Source organism: Cucurbita pepo, chromosome LG08, assembly GCF_002806865.2.
Source record: "Cucurbita pepo subsp. pepo cultivar mu-cu-16 chromosome LG08, ASM280686v2, whole genome shotgun sequence".
NCBI lineage: Eukaryota > Viridiplantae > Streptophyta > Magnoliopsida > Cucurbitales > Cucurbitaceae > Cucurbita > Cucurbita pepo.
The window spans coordinates 6736780-6756098 of record NC_036645.1 but is presented as its reverse complement, the minus strand read 5'-3'; the positions used below and the strand labels follow the sequence as shown (position 1 = coordinate 6756098).

Below are 19319 nucleotides of genomic sequence, written 5' to 3'. Positions count from 1 at the left end.
ATAATGATACGTAACGGGTCAAAACGGACAATATCTACTAGCGGTGGATTTAGACTGTTACATTAAAGATATGCAAAAGGTTCATTTTCGCTCGAGAATTATGTTTAGTTAAAAACAAGAGAGGTACAGAAGCGATCGAGATTGAAATCATTTTTGTATGCATTAATAAAATAATTGGTATTTTTTAATCTCAATATGACCTAATTGTATAGCATAAGAACTAATATAATATTTGGTATCTTGAATAGACTGCAACTTTGTTTTCCAAGTGGACCTACGTAATACAACTTGTAAAGATTATGGCTAATAAATTTAATAAAAAAATATTATTTTCTGAATAAAATACAGACTTACGTGACACCCGAGTAAAAGAGGGATATTGTGAGATCCCACGTCAATTGGAGAGAGGAACGAAGCATTTCTTATAAGAGTGAAAATCTCTCTCTAGTAGACGCGTTTTAAAACTGTGAGACTGTGACGATGATATGTAAGGGTCAAAGCAGACAATATTTGTTAGTGGTGGGTTGGACTGTTACAAATGGTATCAGAGCCAGTCATCGGGAGGTATGCCAGTGAGAACGCTTGGCTTCCAAGGGGGTGGATTGTGAGGTCGCACATCGGTTGGAGAGGAGAACAAAACATTATTTATAAGGGTGTGACAACCTCTCCCTAGTAGATACATTTTAAAACCGTGAGGCTGATGGTGATATATAATGGACCAAAACGGTTAATATTTACTAGAAGTGAGCTTGAGCTATTACAGGTACGTGAATGAACCAAGACCATAATTGAATGAACGAAAGCGACCCTGAAAATAGAATGACTAAGAAAAACTTATAATAATTGAAATGTCTACTTCGTTTTCAATATTTAAATGAAAAAAACTTCTAGAAACTTCTAGAAACGACAATTTGGTCTTGTCCCTTACTAATTTTTAAAATTTTTAAAATTGTAAAATAAAAACGACCAAATAATCTTAATTACCCTAATTAATTATTTTTTGAAGAAAAAAAAATTATATTTGACTTATTGAAGTGCCAAATATTTATTATTTCCATATATTGATAATGATAATTAATTTAAAAAATTATCATATCACTACTGTGATTTTCTTTTTAAATTTTAAATCTTTTATTAAATATATCAATTTATTTTATATGTTTAAAAAATTGATTTAAATATAAGGAAAAGACATTAAATTATTTAAATTATTTAAATTATTTTATAATATGATTGAATTGAGAGGAATAAATAGATTATTATAAAATATTTAATATATGGTCAAATATATATTTAATTTGTGCCATATAATAAATCATAGAAGTCATTATATTATAATTTTGATTCATATTGTTAAATAATATGGTTGGCCTTAAGATATTCTTTTATATTAAACTAGACTATAGACTATAATTTAAATGTAAAAAGGTACCCATTAATTAATTAATATTTGAAAATTAAACCGAAATTTGATAACTAGTCACATCTCCCTGTAATACATTTTGAAACAATTTTTTTAATGGGTGTAGACATCGAAAGTAATGAGGAGTCGAGAACGGTGCTCTAATTCTCTGAATCAGGTACCAATGAGTATCATTCCTTCTAGAACAACGTTCTCTTTCAGACCTCTCAACCAATTGATACGATGTCGGAGGACGGTTTTTGCTAAAACTCGAACAGTTTCTTGAAAACTTGCTTCCGATATGAAACTTTGAGTATTTAGATACGGTTTTGTTATTCCCAATAATACGACTCGGTAACAGATCGCTTCTTCTAAAATACGCCCTGTTCGTTCTGCTCGCAACAATCCAATGAGTTCTCCAGGTAAAAAAAAAAAACATTAGACATTCCATTTTCTGAAACCAACACTTTTGATGTTATTTGACATACAATAATTTCGATATGTCTATTATGGATCTCCACCCCGATCAGTAGTGAGGAGTCACAAATGTCGTCTTGTGGTAGTAGAACAGCAATTATGTGACACTTGTCCTAACCCAGAGAACAAGTGAGTCATATAAAAATCGTAAGTCGATAACAATTTAGATGAATGATCGAAGTTCAATCACGTTTGAAGTGTTTTAAAAACGTGAGCGAGAAAATGAGTTGAAAATAAGCAACAACCACAGCTTTGATAGCGTATAACCCGAGTAGGAATAATTGACGATTAGTCACGTCCTAGTATAGTACATTTTGGAACGTTTTAGCCTTGTTAGGTGCAATGATGACTCGGGTAGACAAGTTTTGTGTCGTCGTTATTATTATTATTATTATTATTTTGAATGTGTTGATTGACGTGGAAGAGTGGTGGTTGACTTTAAATTAAATTATTTGGAAAATAAATCCACTTGTAAACTTGAAGCAGCCAAAATTGTCTCATTTTTCAAATTTCAAAGCCATTTTAAATTCTAAATTACAAAATGATCATTTTAAAATGCTATTTTCTCATATTTGGCCTCCATTTTCAACAAATTTGAAAACATGCCCTTTTTAGAAATTATATTTGGAAATTAATATATTTTAGTTGATTGCTTATTAATCCATATTTTTTCAAATTTTCAAATTTAATAAATATTAATTAAAAATATATATTATTCTCGTACAAATTGAATCAATTCTAGCCATAAATTTATTTTATCAAATTAAAATTAAAATGAACTAATTACTCAGAACAGTTTGTAAATAGTATCATATTTAAATGAAAGTAACTATGTTATCCTATGATTGGTTGGAGAGAGGAACGAAACATTTCTTATAAAGATATGGAAACATCTTGTCAGTAGACACGTTTTAAAACCATGAGACTGATAGTAATATGTATTAGACCAAAATAGACAATATTTGTTAGTAGTGAGCTTGGACTGTTACAAATGATATCAGACACAGTCACCGGACAGTCTGCCAGCGAGAGCGTTTTTTTCAAATTTTTGACCATTCAAATTAGAATTATTCAAACAAGCAAGTAGGAGATAACATTTATTTTACGTTAAGTGTGTGTTATTAAGTTGACATAAAGTTTCAACTTTCATCATTAAATTAAATTATGAGCGTATATAAACCTCTCATTAGTGTACCTGTTTTAAAATCGTGAGACTGACGGCGGTATATAACGAGTCAAAATAGATAATATCTGCTAGCAATGGGCTTGGGCTGTTACACTATAGAGTTAAGTAGAGTTTACATTTATGACGTTTTTTTTTTTCGTCCTAATAAGTTTGTTAACGACGCACATTACATAAATTTAAACTTACCAAACTTACATAACACTCACGGGTCTGAAAAACTTGATCAACCTAATCTAATTTGTACGATTTAGGTTGGATTATGCTTATTTTGATTAGACTGAGTTCAAATAAATTGAATTGGTTCATGAATTCCTCGAAAAAACTAGGTTGAATTGAATCGAACCAACTTAAATTTATTATTAATTTTATAATTTTTAACTATTTTTTATACTGTTAATATACATTCTTTTCTCGGTTTTGAAATAAAATTTTAAAATATATATTAAAATGGAACATGGTATTTTTAGTAACTTAAATAATTAAACCGAGTTTAAAAAATGTCTCAACTCGACCTGCCTCGTATAAATACTCTGTGTTTTAATTTACATTATACACTAATCATTATAAATTATGACTATATATTATATAATCTCTCGAGTACTTCAAGTCTAAGCTTAACCGATTAAGGTCTATATTTAATTATATAATCGAGAAATTTGAGTGTTTAAAATCTTAATTAATAAAAAATTATTATTTTATTATTATTAAGTAACCCACGTGGCAGATAACCATCGACTTGTCGTTTTTATCCATCACGTGTAACAGCCTGTAATTTTTTTTTTTTCACCATGTTCGCCATCTCTAATAATTATTATTAAACTTATGTCGGTAAAATATTTTGAAAATCTATTTGTTTAACTTGTGATTCAGGTAAAAATAACGAAGATTTTTGTGTATAATTGAAAGCAAAATATATATATTTTTTTTTCGGGGTAAAAAAGTTGTCAAACATAAAATAGGGTTCGTGCAAATCAATCTCGAGAATATAGCATGCGACACGAGATCTTATGAGACTTTTTCAAGGTAAAAAAGTTACTTCTTCAAGGTAAAAATGTTAAACTACACGAGATTTTATGACACTTTTTCAGGATAAAAAAGTTAAACGACACGAGATCTTGTGAGATTTCTTCAGGGTATAAAAGTTAGACGGCACGAGATCTTGTGTTACTTTTTCAGGGTAACAAAGTTAGACTACGCAAGATCTTGTGACTTTTTTTTTTTTTCTTCAAATTATAGCATTTATTTTAAAATGCTATATCAAAAAGCTATAAAAAGCCCTATTTGTTGTAGTATTGTACGAGATCTTTTAACGTTTCGTCTCGGTAAAAAAAAAAAAATTGCTCGTTGCAATGAGGTTTTTAAAAGAAAGGAATATATTCGATGAGTTAAGAAAGTTAGATATAAAACAACATTAATGTATTCGAGGAGTTGAGAGTCTTATCTTCCTTGTACTGTTTTGTACGTAAAACCCGAGAATTTTAGGTTAGAAGATAAATGAAAGAATTAATGTAAAAAAAAAAAAAAAAAAAAATTAGTTTTCAATTTTTTAAAACAATAGATAATAAAATAAGTAGTAGGATAAATGAAAATAGTATTTATAGGGATAATTTTTATAAATAAAAATTCAAATGATCAAATGATTATAGTAAGAACTTAAATTTTTAAATTTTAAATTTAAAAATATTAATTATGAAATTTAATTTTTTTTTAAATTGTGTGTAAATTAAAATGATATATATATATGTTTTTTTTAAGCAATAAAACAAGACGGAAACAATTATGGAATTCCCCTTCGACGGATTAATGGTTATTGGACCGTTTTAGGTGAAATGTCTATTTTGTCCTTGTCTCTCATCTGATATTCCCAAAAATTTGGAGTTGGATTGGCCCGACCCCAATGTACGAACAATCTTGAGAACCCAGCCAACTCAGATTATACCATTTGAATTAGGTTTCTTTTGCATTTGAGTTCGGTTGAATTTTTCGAAAATCGAAAATTCAAGTCGGTCAGTTCACGAGTTGACGTGTTTTTTGGTCGGATCAATCCAACAAACTCGAAAATAGAGTTATAACCTATCACAACTCTATCTTATTGTTAAGATTATTACTAATATTATGACCTTAGTGATACATATTACATTAATAACTGAAATATAATTTTAAAAATAACAACTCGACAACCCAATCCAACTCAAATTGGGTTGGATCGTGAATCCATTTGGGTTCAACCAATTTGAAATTTCGGGTTGGTTTAAAAAAATTTCTCCAACCGGAGTCGTATATATCATTATTTTTAAATTTCAATAATTGAATTAAATTATTGAATTATTTTACAATTAGATTTAATTAACTTTTATTATTTTTCCATTCCGAAAAAAAAAAGTGTAGGGGCATTTTCGTCATTTTAATTCAGGAATTCAAATTGTTTTCAGTTTATAACGGTCAGTTCATAATCATTTGCTTTCTTCTTCATCAAAGTTCTTCGCTTCCATTTCAAAATTTGAACTCTGTTTCTTTTCCCTCCCCTTCTCTCTCTCTCTCTCTCTCTCTCTCGCAGTATTTGATCAATCTCACTCTCTTTTGAAGCTTCAATTTGTTCAGAATCAGAAACAATGAAGTCAAATGCAGCAGAATCAATGGAGACTGGTTTCTTGGGAAGTATATCCGCTTCTTCCTTCCGCAACCTCCTTCCTCGATCCATGTCTTCTAAGAAAAAACACAATTCCTCCCTTACCATGAAAATCCCCAAATCAATCTCTGAAAATACGCCTCCTTCTCACCCAAACATTCCGCCCAAGGACAACGAAATCTCCACTTCCGTTTCCAAGTCCGAATTCCGAGATTCCCACAACGATGCCTCCGCTCTAGATTCCAATCTCGATCAATCTGCATCTCAGCCGCTTAATTTCAAGGTACGCCTAATTTTCTTCTCTAAATCTCACTTCAATTGANTAGGATGAAATCGTTCAATCAGACAGCCAGCATGAAATGCACGCTACTCTTGATCCACCGATTAAGGTATAATGAAGTTTACAATCAATTCACTCTGTAGATTTATGATTTTTTTCTTCTTGTTTTTGAATATGTGGTGAATTTCTTGTTCTTCTTCTTTGGCGGCGGCGGTGGATTTTGAAATAGGTTGTGGTAAGAATTAGACCTAACGATATAGAAGAGGAAGTGGACAGGACGGTGAAGAGGATCTCTTCAAATGAATTGGCATATGGAGACCGTAAACTGTCTTTCGATTCGGTTTTCGATTCAGATTCGAAACAGGTACGGCGGCGCTTGATCATTTCTCTTTATGAATCCGAACAAAGTTAGTTTGCTGTCTTGGTAATTATTAATTTAGGATTTAAGGCAGTCTGTTTGGAAGAACGAATTAAATCTTAGCTTGTTCTACTTGAAGTAAAGATGTGATTTGTAGCAGCTTTGATTCTCAAGGCATTGTTGGTCTTGTTGTAGGAAGATATCTTTCAGAAGATCGGAATTCCGCTAGTCAAGGATGCGTTGGCTGGTTATAACACTTCCATCATGTCATATGGTCAGGTAATTCACATTGGCTAATGGAATGTTCATGAGTTTCTAAGTAAAAAATACTATTTCTATTTGTATGAATTCTTTGGAAAAACCAAAAGCAAAGCCACTAGAACATATGCTTAAAGTAGACAATATCATACCATTGTGGAGGGTCGTGATTTGTAACTATAACAATCGAGTCTATGTCTTACACAAATTCTTCCATATCGATATTTACCAGCTACTTGTATTGAATCTTAAACAGACGGGAAGTGGCAAGACATTCACAATATGGGGTCCTCCAAGTGCTATGGTTGAGGATCCTTCACCTTCTAGTAACCAAGGCCTTGCTCCTCGCATCTTCCATCTGCTGTTTTCCGAGATTCAAAAAGTAGGTATCCATTTCCTTTTTATTTAGTCAATTAGATTAGATAACTCTGTTTTTGTTGTGGGTTGTGTTGAGGATTATTGGGAATGAGTCTTTCGCTAATTAAGGAGTTGATCATCGATTTATAAGTAATGAATATATCTCTATTGGTACGAGGCTTTTAAGGAAACCAAAAGCAAAACCATGAGAACTTATACTCAAAGTAGACAATATCATACTATTGTGGAGGTTCGTGCTTCCTAAGATGTTGTTTATGAGTCTTATTATCTGGTTATCCAACTCAGGAACAAGAGAACTCTGAAGGAAAACTGATAAATTATCAGTGTCGTTGTTCTTTTATAGAGGTACTCATTATTTTCTTAACACTGATTATGTTATTTGTTCTTTTCTAATCTATGTATCTGTCACCTATAAGATCTCAAGACCCTCTTTTGCATTGATTTCCATTCCAGATATTTAATGAACAAATTGGGGATTTGCTTGATCCATCCCAGAGAAACCTTAAGGTTAGTTTCTTCAACATTACTTTGTCATTGGTAATTTATACATCTTCTGAGCAATGATAAATTTGGGGCAATATTTCACCAGATAAGGGATGATGCAAAGAATGGATTGTATGTGGAGAATGTCACAGAGGAATACGTGACAAGCTATGATGATGTAACTCAGATTCTCATCAAGGTTGATAATCGAAACTAAGTTCATATTTTTTGAAATGTGCTGTTTTATTTTCTACGTTTCTTCCTTTGTTCTTGACCATTTGCTTACTATTTTATCTATGTACAGGGCCTTTCGAGTAGAAAAGTCGGAGCAACCACTATAAATTCTAAGAGCTCTAGGTCTCATATTGTGTTCAGTTTCATCATCGAGTCGTGGTGCAAGGTACCTTGATTCTAGAGTTCAATTATTAGTTATGGAGAAAACGTGTAATTAGTTAGTGTTTTGGTTAGTTCTTCTGTTTCGGTACTCTTTATCATTTCATGTCATTTAGCTGGTTGTTGAGACATTCAAATTAGTATCTGCAACATATAATATATAATCATCGGATGCAGGAAACTTCATCCAAGTATTTTGGTAGTTCAAAGACAAGCAGAATCAGCCTTGTTGATCTTGCTGGATTGGATAGAAATGTTAACGATGCCATGGGTAGACAATCCACAAGAGAAGGAAAGAATTTGAAGAAGTCGATGTCCCGTCTCGGGTATGGGAAATAATGACTGATGGAGTTTCTAGAGTTCATTCTGTACTGTTGACAATGGAAACGACTAATTTCCCTGATTATTATTCCCTGTTGCTTTCATAACGTTGGTGCAGGCACTTGATCGATATGCTAACTAAAGAAAACGAATTAAGAACATCTGATGATCGTTTGTACAGAGGTTCGTGCTTGACCCATTTATTAAGAGAGTCATTGGGGGGCAATGCCAAGCTAACAGTTATTTGTGCCATCTCTCTTCATAGTAGGTACTACACATTTTATAAGTTGCTCTTTTCAGAGAACAANAAAAAAAAAAAAAAAAAAAAAAAAATTATACTCGTACGTTTCACCAAGACATATCATCAGCAAGTTTACTCTTCTGAATGAAAATATTATTCTGGCGTGAATGGATATTGATTATGTAACATCCCACATCGATTAGAGAGGGAAACGAAACATCCTTTACGAGAATGTGTAAACCTCTCTCTACCAGATGCGTTTTAAAAATATTGAGGGGAAGCCTAAAAGGGAAAGCCAAAAAAAAAGACAATATTTACTAACCGTGAGCTTGGACTGTTACAAATGGTATCAGAGCCAGACACCAGACGGTGTGCCACCGAGGAGACTAGCCCTGAAGGGGGTGGACATTAGACGGTGTGCCAACGAGGACGCTGGGCTCCGAAGGGGGTGGATTTTGGGGGGTCCCACATCAATTAAAGAGGGGAATGAGTGCCAGCGAGGACACTGGTTCTGGAAGGAGTGGATTGTGAGATTCCATATCGATTGGAGAGGAGAACGAAACATTCTTTATAAAGGTGGACTTGACTTGAGCGGTTACAAATTACCTAGATTCACGTAATATAATATGTTTTTTCCTTTGCTCTCACTCAGATAGTGTTCAATATTGTAATAGCTTACATGGAAAATAGGTATCATCTTGAAATATGTACATGAATATTAAAGTACTTCAATTATTTAAATGCAGCTATTCAGGTGAAACATTAAGGACGTTAAGATTTGGACAACGTTTGAAGTCCATTAAGAATCAACCTATCATAAATGAAATCAAAGAAGACGAGGTTAATGATCTGAGTGATCAAATTCGTCAACTAAAGGTATTAAGTTCTACATGTACTAGTTCATCCATTCTTGGAATTGACTTGTGAGTTTAAAGTAGTTTGCTAATTCAAACCAAACCCTATGTTTTGGCTGATTGCAGGAAGAACTTATAAGAGCAAATGCCAACTCAGGCACGTCGGATCAAAAGAGTGGTTGCTTTCAAGGGCCTAATGTACGAGATAGCCTAAATCATTTAAGACTTAGTATCAACCGCTCTCTGATTTTGCCATGCATTGATAATGATACAGACGAAGAGGTTAATTGTGATGAGGAAGATATGAGGGAATTACATCAGGAACTTGATAAGTTCCAGAGATTTTCTGAAGAGAACTCGAATAAAAGAGATTCACTAAAGTTTTCCTCTGCTGGAGAAAGTTTTGATTCATATTCAACGAGTGATGATGAAGTAAGTTCTCCCCAAACAATTGAAGAAATAAACCAAGAGGAGGAACACCAGGATGAAGATTTTCATGAGGACAAGATTATTTTACCAGAAATGGTTCTTGATCCTGTGAATCGAAGGAGTATTACTCTCAGCTCATTCTGTCACCTTCCTAATCTTGAAGATCCACCATTATCTGAGTCGCCAAAAATTAGAAATTCTCAGAGGAAAAGTTTGGCTGTTGCACCGAGTTTTAAAGAAGTACTGAGGCAGTCACTGAATCAGAGTAAGAACTTAAGATCCTCACTGCGATCCAGCAATAAATTTGAGGATCACACTGAGTCCTTAGCAGCTAGTCTTCAAAGAGGTCTGAAGATAATTGATTATCACCAGCAGCAAAGCTCACCATTAAACAAATCTACAGTATCCTTCTCGTTTGAACACTTGGCGCGAAAATCATGTCAACATATTGACAAGCCTATATCTTCTCCCCATCTGCTTTGTGCATCTTGCCAAAGAAAAATTACAGAGAATGACATCAATGAATTCCCGAGTAGCTCGAGTGAAGTTGTAGCAGTAAACCAATCTAGGCTTCTCAATGCTGTTGTAGGATTCAACGACGGAGATGATCTTGAAAAGGTACACACTTCATTAAGCAGATACATGTTGTTACTTACTTTCACCCGCTCCACTAGATTTTCTCTAACAGTTAAAGAGATTCTACAGTTTTTGTAATATAACGCGAACAAAATTATACACAGGAACTCAAATGAAATGTGCATATGGTATACTACAGTAGTTTAGAGGGGAAAAAATCATACACAAACTTATGGTACCATATTGTTGGAGGTGCTATATTTATGGAATAGTGTAGATTATCTGAAGCTTGTTTGGAATTACGAATCTCCACAATTGTATGATATTGTCTCCTTTGAGTATAAGCTCTTATGACTTTGCTTTGAGCTTTCTCAAAGGGCCTCATACCAATAGAGGTGTATTCCTTACTTATAAACCCATGATCATTCCCTAAATTAGCCAATGTGGGACTCCCTCCCAACAATCATCAACAATCCTCCCCTTCAACAAAGTACACTATAGGGCCTCCCTGAGGGCTATGTAGCCCTCAAACAGCCTCCCCTTAATTGAGACTCGATTCCTTTCTCTGGAGCTCTCGAACAAAGTACACCATTTGTTCGACATTTGAGTCACTTTTGACTACACCTTTTTGAGGCTCACAACTTCTTTGTTCGACATTTGAGAATTTTATTGACATGACTAAGTTAAGAGCATGACTCTGATACCATGTTAGGAATCACGACTCCCCACAATGGTATAATATTGTCTAGTTTGAGCATAAACTCTCGTGACTTTACTTTGGATTTTCTCATAAGGTCTTATACCCAATAGAGATGTATTCCTTACTTATAACCCATGATCATTCCCTAAATTAGCGAATATGGGACTCCCTTCCAACAATCCTCACTGACATTCAATATTGTGTGGAACTTTGCAGGAGACTGTACAAGAGAAATTTGGAATAAAGGAAGTGCAGGAGGTTCAAGACAAAGGAAATGGTTTCACGGATGTGTCAGAGAAGGAAGAACTTCTTAAAGAAATCCATGCTTTAAAGAGCAAGCTACAGACCTTTGCTGATGTTTCTGGAAGCAAGTCAACTGACAAGCTGAGATCCTCGTTATTGTTATCATCACGCTCCATCCAACTCAGAAAAAGCGGTCAAAGTATCAACGGGGAGGAACTTGAAAAAGAAAGGGAAAGATGGACAGAAATGGAGAGTGAATGGATTTCATTAACTGATGAACTGAGAGTTGATTTGGAATCGATTCGACAGCGCGCGGAGAAGGTCGAGCAGGAACTGAAAATGGAGAAGAACTGCAATGAGGAGTTGGAGGATGACCTTCATAGATCTGTTCTAGGACATGCTAGATTCGTCGAGCATTATGCAGAATTGCAAGAGAAATACAATGAGTTGGCTAGCAAGTACCGTGCCATCATGGGAGGGATAGCCGAGGTGAAAAGGGCAGCACAAAAGGCCGGTTCCAAAGGCCATAGTTCTTCTCGCCTTTATAAATCTCTTGCTGCAGAGCTTTCAGCTCTGAGATTTGAGAGGGACAGAGAGAGAGAATTCTTGAAAAAGGAAAACAAAAGCCTCAAGCTTCAACTTAGAGACATGGCCGAAGCTGTTCATGCTGCTGGGGAGCTTCTTGTTAGGCTTAAAGAAGCAGAACATTCAGCATCAGCTGCAGAGGTAACTGTTCTTATTAATATTTCGTTCATATATGAATCCATGCTTGTTTCTTTTAGAGGTATACATGATGATATTGTGTTTATAAAACATAGGAAAACTTTAGAACAATTAAGGAAGAAAACGAGAAGTTGAAGAAACAAATGGAGAAGCTCAAAAGAAAACACAAGATGGAGATGATCACAATGAAGCAGTATCTTGTAGAGAGTAAGTTGCCTGCTGCTGCTCTCGAACCGCTGTATCACGATCACTCCGACGTCGTAACCGACAAGGGAGCGTCATGTATGGAGGATGATCAAGCCTGGAGATCAGAATTTGGAGCTATATATCAAGAACAGCACTACTAGCTATCTAGTTTGAACCAAATGCTATCAACTTTGGTTTGAAGAAGAGAGAGACCCTACTTGGGTCATGTGAGATTGGTTTTTTATTGTAATGTATGGATGATTCTTTAAGATTGATTAGTGCCATTATTTATCCAAAGTTCCAATTATGTGTGGGCAGTGTTTGCTTGTTTTTTTTGTTAAATAAGGAAAGTCTCGTCGGTCAAAATCGCGCTCTTGTGGTAACGGGAAAGCGATTGTGCGGCATTGTTCTAACTTAACAAACAAGTCAACGGTGAGAAATTTAGACGTCATTGTTAGAATCGATACCAGTTGTTAGCTCTGATATCAATTGTTAAGATCGTCAGTTATTAGCTCTGATACCAATTGTTAAGATCGCTCAACAACGCACACACTTGATCAAAATAAATACAAAGAACAGGAGAGAGAAATACGAGGAGAAATATTGGCCAAACGTTTTATTATTGATGACTTCAGTTTGTACAACAAGAGAGAATAAGAATACTGAGAATGAAGAGAAGTACATCTTGAGAGCACTTAATGGTATATATACTGATGGTGTTAATATAACACATGCGGAAGCAATTTGGATCTTAGGCACTCTTAGAACATCAATTATTGTAAATGACTAGCATGTTCATAAGTATTAAAACTTAATGAGTTTAAATACTAACCTTTTGTAGTTCAAACTCCTTTTGCCTCACGAACCGGTTTCGAACCACCACTAGTGTCTTCTCCACTATTCTCCGGCCTTAGAACGGGATTGTGGAATCCGGTGAGTGACTAAACTTGGGAGGGATTTTGTATACGTGAAAGAGAGTGCTTGTGAGAGGTTTTTCATCAAGATGAAGAATCCCTTCCAAGTATCATGATCACTCTATTTAAAGAGTCAAGTTTGCATGTTCATGCAAACTTGAGATCACCAAATCTTGACACTTAAAATTCCACTCAAATGTTTGAGATTATGTGGCAAGCATGCATGTTTGAGTTAACCAAATTTTGACACTCAAAATTCCACTCAAACTTGTGGGGTTTATTTGGCAAACATGCAAGTTTGGTTAAACCAAATTTTGACACCTCAAAATTCCACTAACATGATTTTTCCATTAGATGAAAGTCAACATTTTGACTTTCTTCATTTTAATTAGATGAAAGTCAACATTTTGACTTTCTTCATTTTAATTCAACAATTAATTTGAATAATGAATTTCAAATTAAAGTAACATTAAATAATTAATTAAACTATTTAATTAATATTTAATATTAATTCAAATGCCAATCCCAGTCAATTCCGACACATAATTGATTAAGATATTTAAATCTTATTTAAATATCTCAGATTCTCTCTTTTCGTTTAATTCGTAAATAAAATAAAATTGCGGTTAAATATATCGTATATATGTAACGCATATTCCCTAATTTGAATTCGAACACTTCGAACTCACTCGTCACACTGTTCTATGGTTTAGTCCGATATGAGCTAGCAGAGGGACCTAATGGACCTATAGATCATGGGCTCCAACGATTCAAGATTAACCGATTAAACTCATTAACCTGGTTAACCAACATTCGTTAACTACTAGGACACTCCACTATAGCCTAGTAGTTGCACTCCCCTCACTATAGATATATTTCTGTCCATCTGATATAACCATGATTAGTAAGTCGATCCTTCACAGGTTGTTCGTAACTAGAGCTGGGTCAATTTACCGTTTTACCCCTGAAGTTACTTCTTGTTCCTTATGTCTCACTGATCCTCTAATAAACAATTGGTTTGTGGTCCAACCAGTAAACCGAATCCCTCTCAGGCCAATGAGAGGGTGGGGCCCCTTGTTCAAGACCTGGAGTCAGTGCTTAAGGGAACTACCTTTCTTCTATCCCTAAAAGTGGGTAGGAGTGAATTCCGTCTTGCACCCCACGTCCCCAGCCATTCACCCAGTCTTACCCCTGAAATGGGAGGCCTGTTGAGTCGGCGAACTAGAGCCACTCTCACCCATGCAAATCTAAGGATAATTCCGAATAAACAGGAGTTCATGGTTAGCTCAGGATTAAAACCGAGTTACCTAGGTTATCGAATGAAAAGAAAATCAGTCTCAACAGTAAACGACTTTATAAAGTGAGAGTGGTTTTCTTCATGGTCCGATCTTATGCAATACTCATTGCATAGGACGCCCCCACTCACATGTCTCCACATGCACAATTTAGTGATCGCATTGTTTATATCATATACAAAAGTGGGCCGCATCCATAGTGTCCCCAGAATAAGGTACTCAGCCTTATCCTTATACTATAGATCATTTTGACTATATACTTGAACTTGATCCACTCTCATGTCTCTACATATAGTTCAAGTAATCATACTATAACCAGAGTGTTCTTAGTTTATTGGATTTAGATTAATGATCGTAAAGTTCACTTTATTCAATAACAATTTTTACTGAATAAACATCAATTTACTAAATATAACTTCCAAGATTTAAACTACCAGATATAATCTAACAAATATATGTCTATAAAATATTTACCAAATATCTACCATATATGTCTATCATATATTTACTAAATATCTTATCTCTACCAGATTTAGGCATTAGGCTCCATATCCTTTGGGTCTCAGATTATGTGTGAGAGAAATGTTTTAGAACACTTGAGCAAGGGGATACATTTGAAAACGTTTTGAAAGAATTGAAAAAAGCAACGTTATACGACTATAAGCAAAAAATGAACGTCACGGCTTAAATAGTTTATAACTAAGGTTACGAAAAAGTGACAACTAGTCATATGCCATATTTTGGGGGAATTTTAGCCCCCGACAAGTGTAGACATGATTTTGGTGAACAGTCATACACTCTATACTGGCCCAACAAGAAATAGTAAAGATCTATCTAAGATGAAAACATGTAAAAAAGGGTTGGAATGAGCATGCGGCCGTGGACAACATGTCCTGGACAAGCATGATCGGATTCCGACATTTTAACAAAAATAAATAAAAAAATTGATAAAAATGAGTATTATCTTAAACAAAATGATACTAAATCACATCAATGAGGAACGATGTCGTATTGAGATTGGGATGTGTTAGTTGTAGCCAATCGGTTAACCGGGAAAGTGATGCACAAACGACAGGTGTGAAAAAAGGCTAAATAATCGCTATCCGTTCGTCAAAGAAGAACAGAGAAAGCTTCGAATTCTGCACTCGGAAGATTGAGATTGAAGAAGGTGTTTAGCAGAGCAGAGTGAGGAAGATAGTGAATCGCGGCCATGGCGGATTCTTCAAAGGACGAGTCATCTGACGCTGAGTTCGAAACTAATCCTTCAGACAGCCCTAATTCCTCCGACGCCATAGTTCCCTCCTCTTTTGGTGGTCCTGCTCTTTGTCTTTTCCGGTTTGCCGGCGACTCCGCTGCCGGAGCCTTCATGGGCTCCATTTTCGGCTACGGTCTCTTTCTTTCTCTTTGTGTTAAGAATGTCTCCTTTGTTTTTCGTTTTACATGTTTGATTGCTGGTTTAGTTTTTGAAATTGGGATTAGCTATGAAAATAAGCGAGTTAGTAACCATTGATAGCTAATGCGGTTTAGTAATCTGCTTTAACAGACTAATTATAGCAATAGATGGAGAACAAACGCCACTAATTTGCTTAACATAGGAAGCCAAGCTGAAGCAGTAAGGGTTTAGTACTCATATTAGCAAGTTGAAACTGGCTCCAAACTGGAAGAAACTTAAGAAAATCATTCAAAGTAAGAGCACTAAAACAGGACGAGATCAAGGTAAGTTAAGATCACCTAGTATTATCAGTATGTGTACGATTGGACTTCCAATCATTGGATTGCAAGACTAGAGCCAATCAACATCCACAAAAGCTTTTATGAACAACCATTAGATGAGTTGTGAGTGGACGAGCAGTAATACAATGAACAGGGGAAGATATATTTGCCACAAATGTGTGCATATGGTTGTTGATTAGAGAATAATGAATTGAAGAATCATCAACACTTAGGATCATCGTTGGGTACATCGAACTTCAAATTTTTATTACTAGGTATAAAAATTGGGTTAGAGTTGCTGGACGAAGCATAACTCAATTGGTTAAGGCATACATTGTTTGCTAACAGGTCATAGGTTTGAAGCGTTGAGACACAAGGAAAAACAAAAGGGAAAAAGATTGACTTAAGTTGAAGAAGCCAATATTCTCCAATAGTTGCAAACAGTAGTTTCCTCAAAGAAAGGAAGACGTGACGAGTCTTAAACAACTCCGAGCTGAGAAAATAACCAAAAAAACCGATATCTTTAAGCTGAAACTAACTATGGAGCAAAAGTTTAACCATATAATAGTATCTTGACGAGGACCGCTTATGGTAATATCATCAATGTACACCGACAATGCTACATAGGAGCAAACTGAACCATGAGTAAGCTAGGACTAATTGGCCGTGGACTAATAAGAAACAAGGGAAAGGAGTACATGAGAAAGAGGCGTATATACCTCCTCAAACATGAATAACTTGGAGTTGTCCAGGTTTCTTCAACGAAATTGATTGGAAAACGTGTTCAGGAAGAAGAACTAACCATATCTTCATTATTGAAGGAACATAATGATAGATGAGTCTGAAACGGGTGAGTTCCAGTTTATCGAATAGGAAATATGAGCAAATCGGGGAAGATTTGCCAGCTTCCTTCTCTCCCGAGACTCACCCTAGTCCAATACTACCAAAAAAAAATGTACTAATGGTGTTTCCTACTCCTAATATGTCAGCTATCTAACTAACTCACATTCCATGGGACTCACACTACATTATGCATAATACTAGTCAGTAGGGTCACCCCTCACTTCATTACTGAAAAACATTTTCAGCACTGGGGTCTATCAGAAACATGCTTATTAGCTGATTATCTTGAATAAGAGTAAGACTACAAAAAAACTGAAGCTCTGGATTCTTTTCAGGAGCCATCCCGATCACATGATTAGCGTAAACCCTTTTAAGTATTTAGTAGATTAGGTGAATAAGAGTTTTGTTTATGGTTATCACCTGATAGATAACTGTGAATCTTGTTACAATGGTCTACTTGAAAACCTTTGATCCCATAATTTGTACATTTCAGTCTTCTTTCTTAGGTGGTTTATCAAAATTAGAAGGTTGCTGTTTCTTAATAATCTAAAAATTAAGAAAGCAAGGGGCTCTAAATTGATCGTTTAACGAATAACTTGTTGTTGCTTCTCTTGTGTAACCAGCAAAAAAGCCTTAGTTGTTGGCAGTCCGATTGTTAGCATAGGTATTATCGAATCATAAGAAAAATTATGATACCAATTTTTATTTTCAGTTTTTCTAGTTAGCCATGTACTAATAAAATTTAATGCATTCTGAGTATCCTTTAGGTTCGGGATTGATTAAGAAGAAGGGCTTCAAAGGATCATTTGCAGAGGCTGGATCTTGTGCCAAGGTGTGATTATTGAAAAAGAATACTGCAGTGTTTCACGATGAATAAATTTAATTACTGGTTACTGCTCTTTGAGGCTTTTTAAGGACTAATTTTGTTCGCTAATCTTTTGTTAATTTCAATTTATGAATCAGACATTTGCAGTTTTGTCTGGGGTGCACAGTTTGGTTGTTTGCATGTTAAAGAGATTGAGAGGAAAGGATGATGGTGTGGTAACTTCGCTTCGGAAATATTCGTATTTGGCTGTTTCGATCCCCTTTCTAATGATGTTAACTCATTTTTGTAGTTATTAATGCTGGGGTAGCCGGATGCTGCACTGGTTTAGCTCTAAGTTTTCCAGGTAGTAACCTTTTCAACTGGCATCTCACTTCATTCTGTGATTACGTTTTTGGTGGCATCTGTCCTCTTTGATGTTTTAATTCCATTCGAACACCTAAAGAAGTAGATAACACCTTATATGCCTCAGTTTCCACCATGGTAGCTCGTTGGCTCGTGCAACTCTTCAATTAATTCATTACGACTTGATTGACATTGCGTTACTCTGAATATTGCTTTGAGTTAAAGAAGTTGAGTGTGAGTTCCCATATTGGTTGAAGAGGGGACGAAGCATTCCTTATAAGGACGTGGAAACCTCTTCCTAGTGGACGCATTTTAAAACCTTGAGAGGAAGTCCAGAAGGGAAAATCTAAAGAGGACAGTATTTGCTAGCGGTGGACTTGGGCTGTTACATTGAGACATACTATCACTCCTCCTTTGAACTTCTGTATGTAAATAGAGGCTTTTGTTTCACAGGCGCTCCACAGGCTCTTCTTCAGAGTTGCATCACTTTTGGAGCGTTTTCGTTTATACTCGAGGGCCTTAACAAGCAGCAGCCAGCATTAGCTCATCCCGCTTTCTCGAGAAAGAGAAGTAATATGGAGAGAAATCGTCCTCCCTTAGTTTTGCCGCTTCAATTTGCGCTTCCAGTTGAACTTAAAGGTGCATTTTCTGCATTCTGCAAGTCCTTGGAGAAGAGCAGGAGGAGCAGCTGGTAAGACCTCATCCAGCTTTCTTTTAACATCTTTTGCACAAGACAGTCGTATTAATGCAAATTTGTAGCTAATGTTTGAAAGAGTTCGTTGCAATTTGAATGTAATTGTGCACTTTTGGATGGCTTATTTGAAGCAATGTTTTGCTATCTTCTTGTTCGTCAATGCGGTCTAGTTTCTGGCTAAGTTACAGATACTTGTTATGCGTTCATACTTTTATATATATATATATATATTGTGTGTATACACATATATGTTTGGATGTATGTTATGTTATGTATGATGTATAATATGTACATACATGAATAGACATTTTGGCGACTTCGTGCATATGTTACAAACAAAGCTAGTTCGACTGGAGTTTCGATTACTTTTGGATATGTTTCAAACATTGTTGTTAATATTAATTGTCTATGTGAGTTTCCGGGAAAGGAGAACAAAACACTTTTTCTAAAGGGGTGGAAACCTCTCCCTACCAAACGTGCTTTAAAAATATTGAGGAGAAGCCTGGAAGGAAAAGCCCAAAGAGGATAATATCGGCTAGCGGTGGGCTTGGGACGTACAAATGGTATTAGAGTCA

General features: G+C 35.2%; 2 protein-coding genes across 2 annotated transcripts; both read left to right on the top strand.

The window, feature by feature from the left end:
• Positions 1-5562: 5562 nt before the first annotated feature.
• LOC111800791 (kinesin-like protein KIN-12F) lies at positions 5563-12421 on the top strand. The gene is made up of 15 exons (XM_023684644.1): positions 5563-5977; positions 6021-6083; positions 6204-6338; positions 6528-6611; positions 6847-6972; positions 7254-7313; positions 7422-7475; positions 7558-7650; positions 7756-7851; positions 8022-8170; positions 8284-8433; positions 9153-9282; positions 9387-10307; positions 11182-11934; positions 12027-12421. The coding sequence occupies exons 1-15, from the start codon at positions 5678-5680 to the stop codon at positions 12276-12278; spliced, it is 3366 nt and encodes a 1121-aa protein (XP_023540412.1). The 5' UTR covers positions 5563-5677; the 3' UTR covers positions 12279-12421.
• Positions 12422-15366: 2945 nt separating this feature from the next.
• On the top strand, positions 15367-18923 carry LOC111800865 (mitochondrial import inner membrane translocase subunit TIM22-2-like). Its single transcript, XM_023684760.1, has 5 exons — positions 15367-15714; positions 17650-17714; positions 17846-17918; positions 17998-18051; positions 18504-18923. The coding sequence occupies exons 1-5, from the start codon at positions 15537-15539 to the stop codon at positions 18743-18745; spliced, it is 612 nt and encodes a 203-aa protein (XP_023540528.1). The 5' UTR covers positions 15367-15536; the 3' UTR covers positions 18746-18923.
• The last annotated feature ends 396 nt before the right edge of the window (positions 18924-19319 follow it).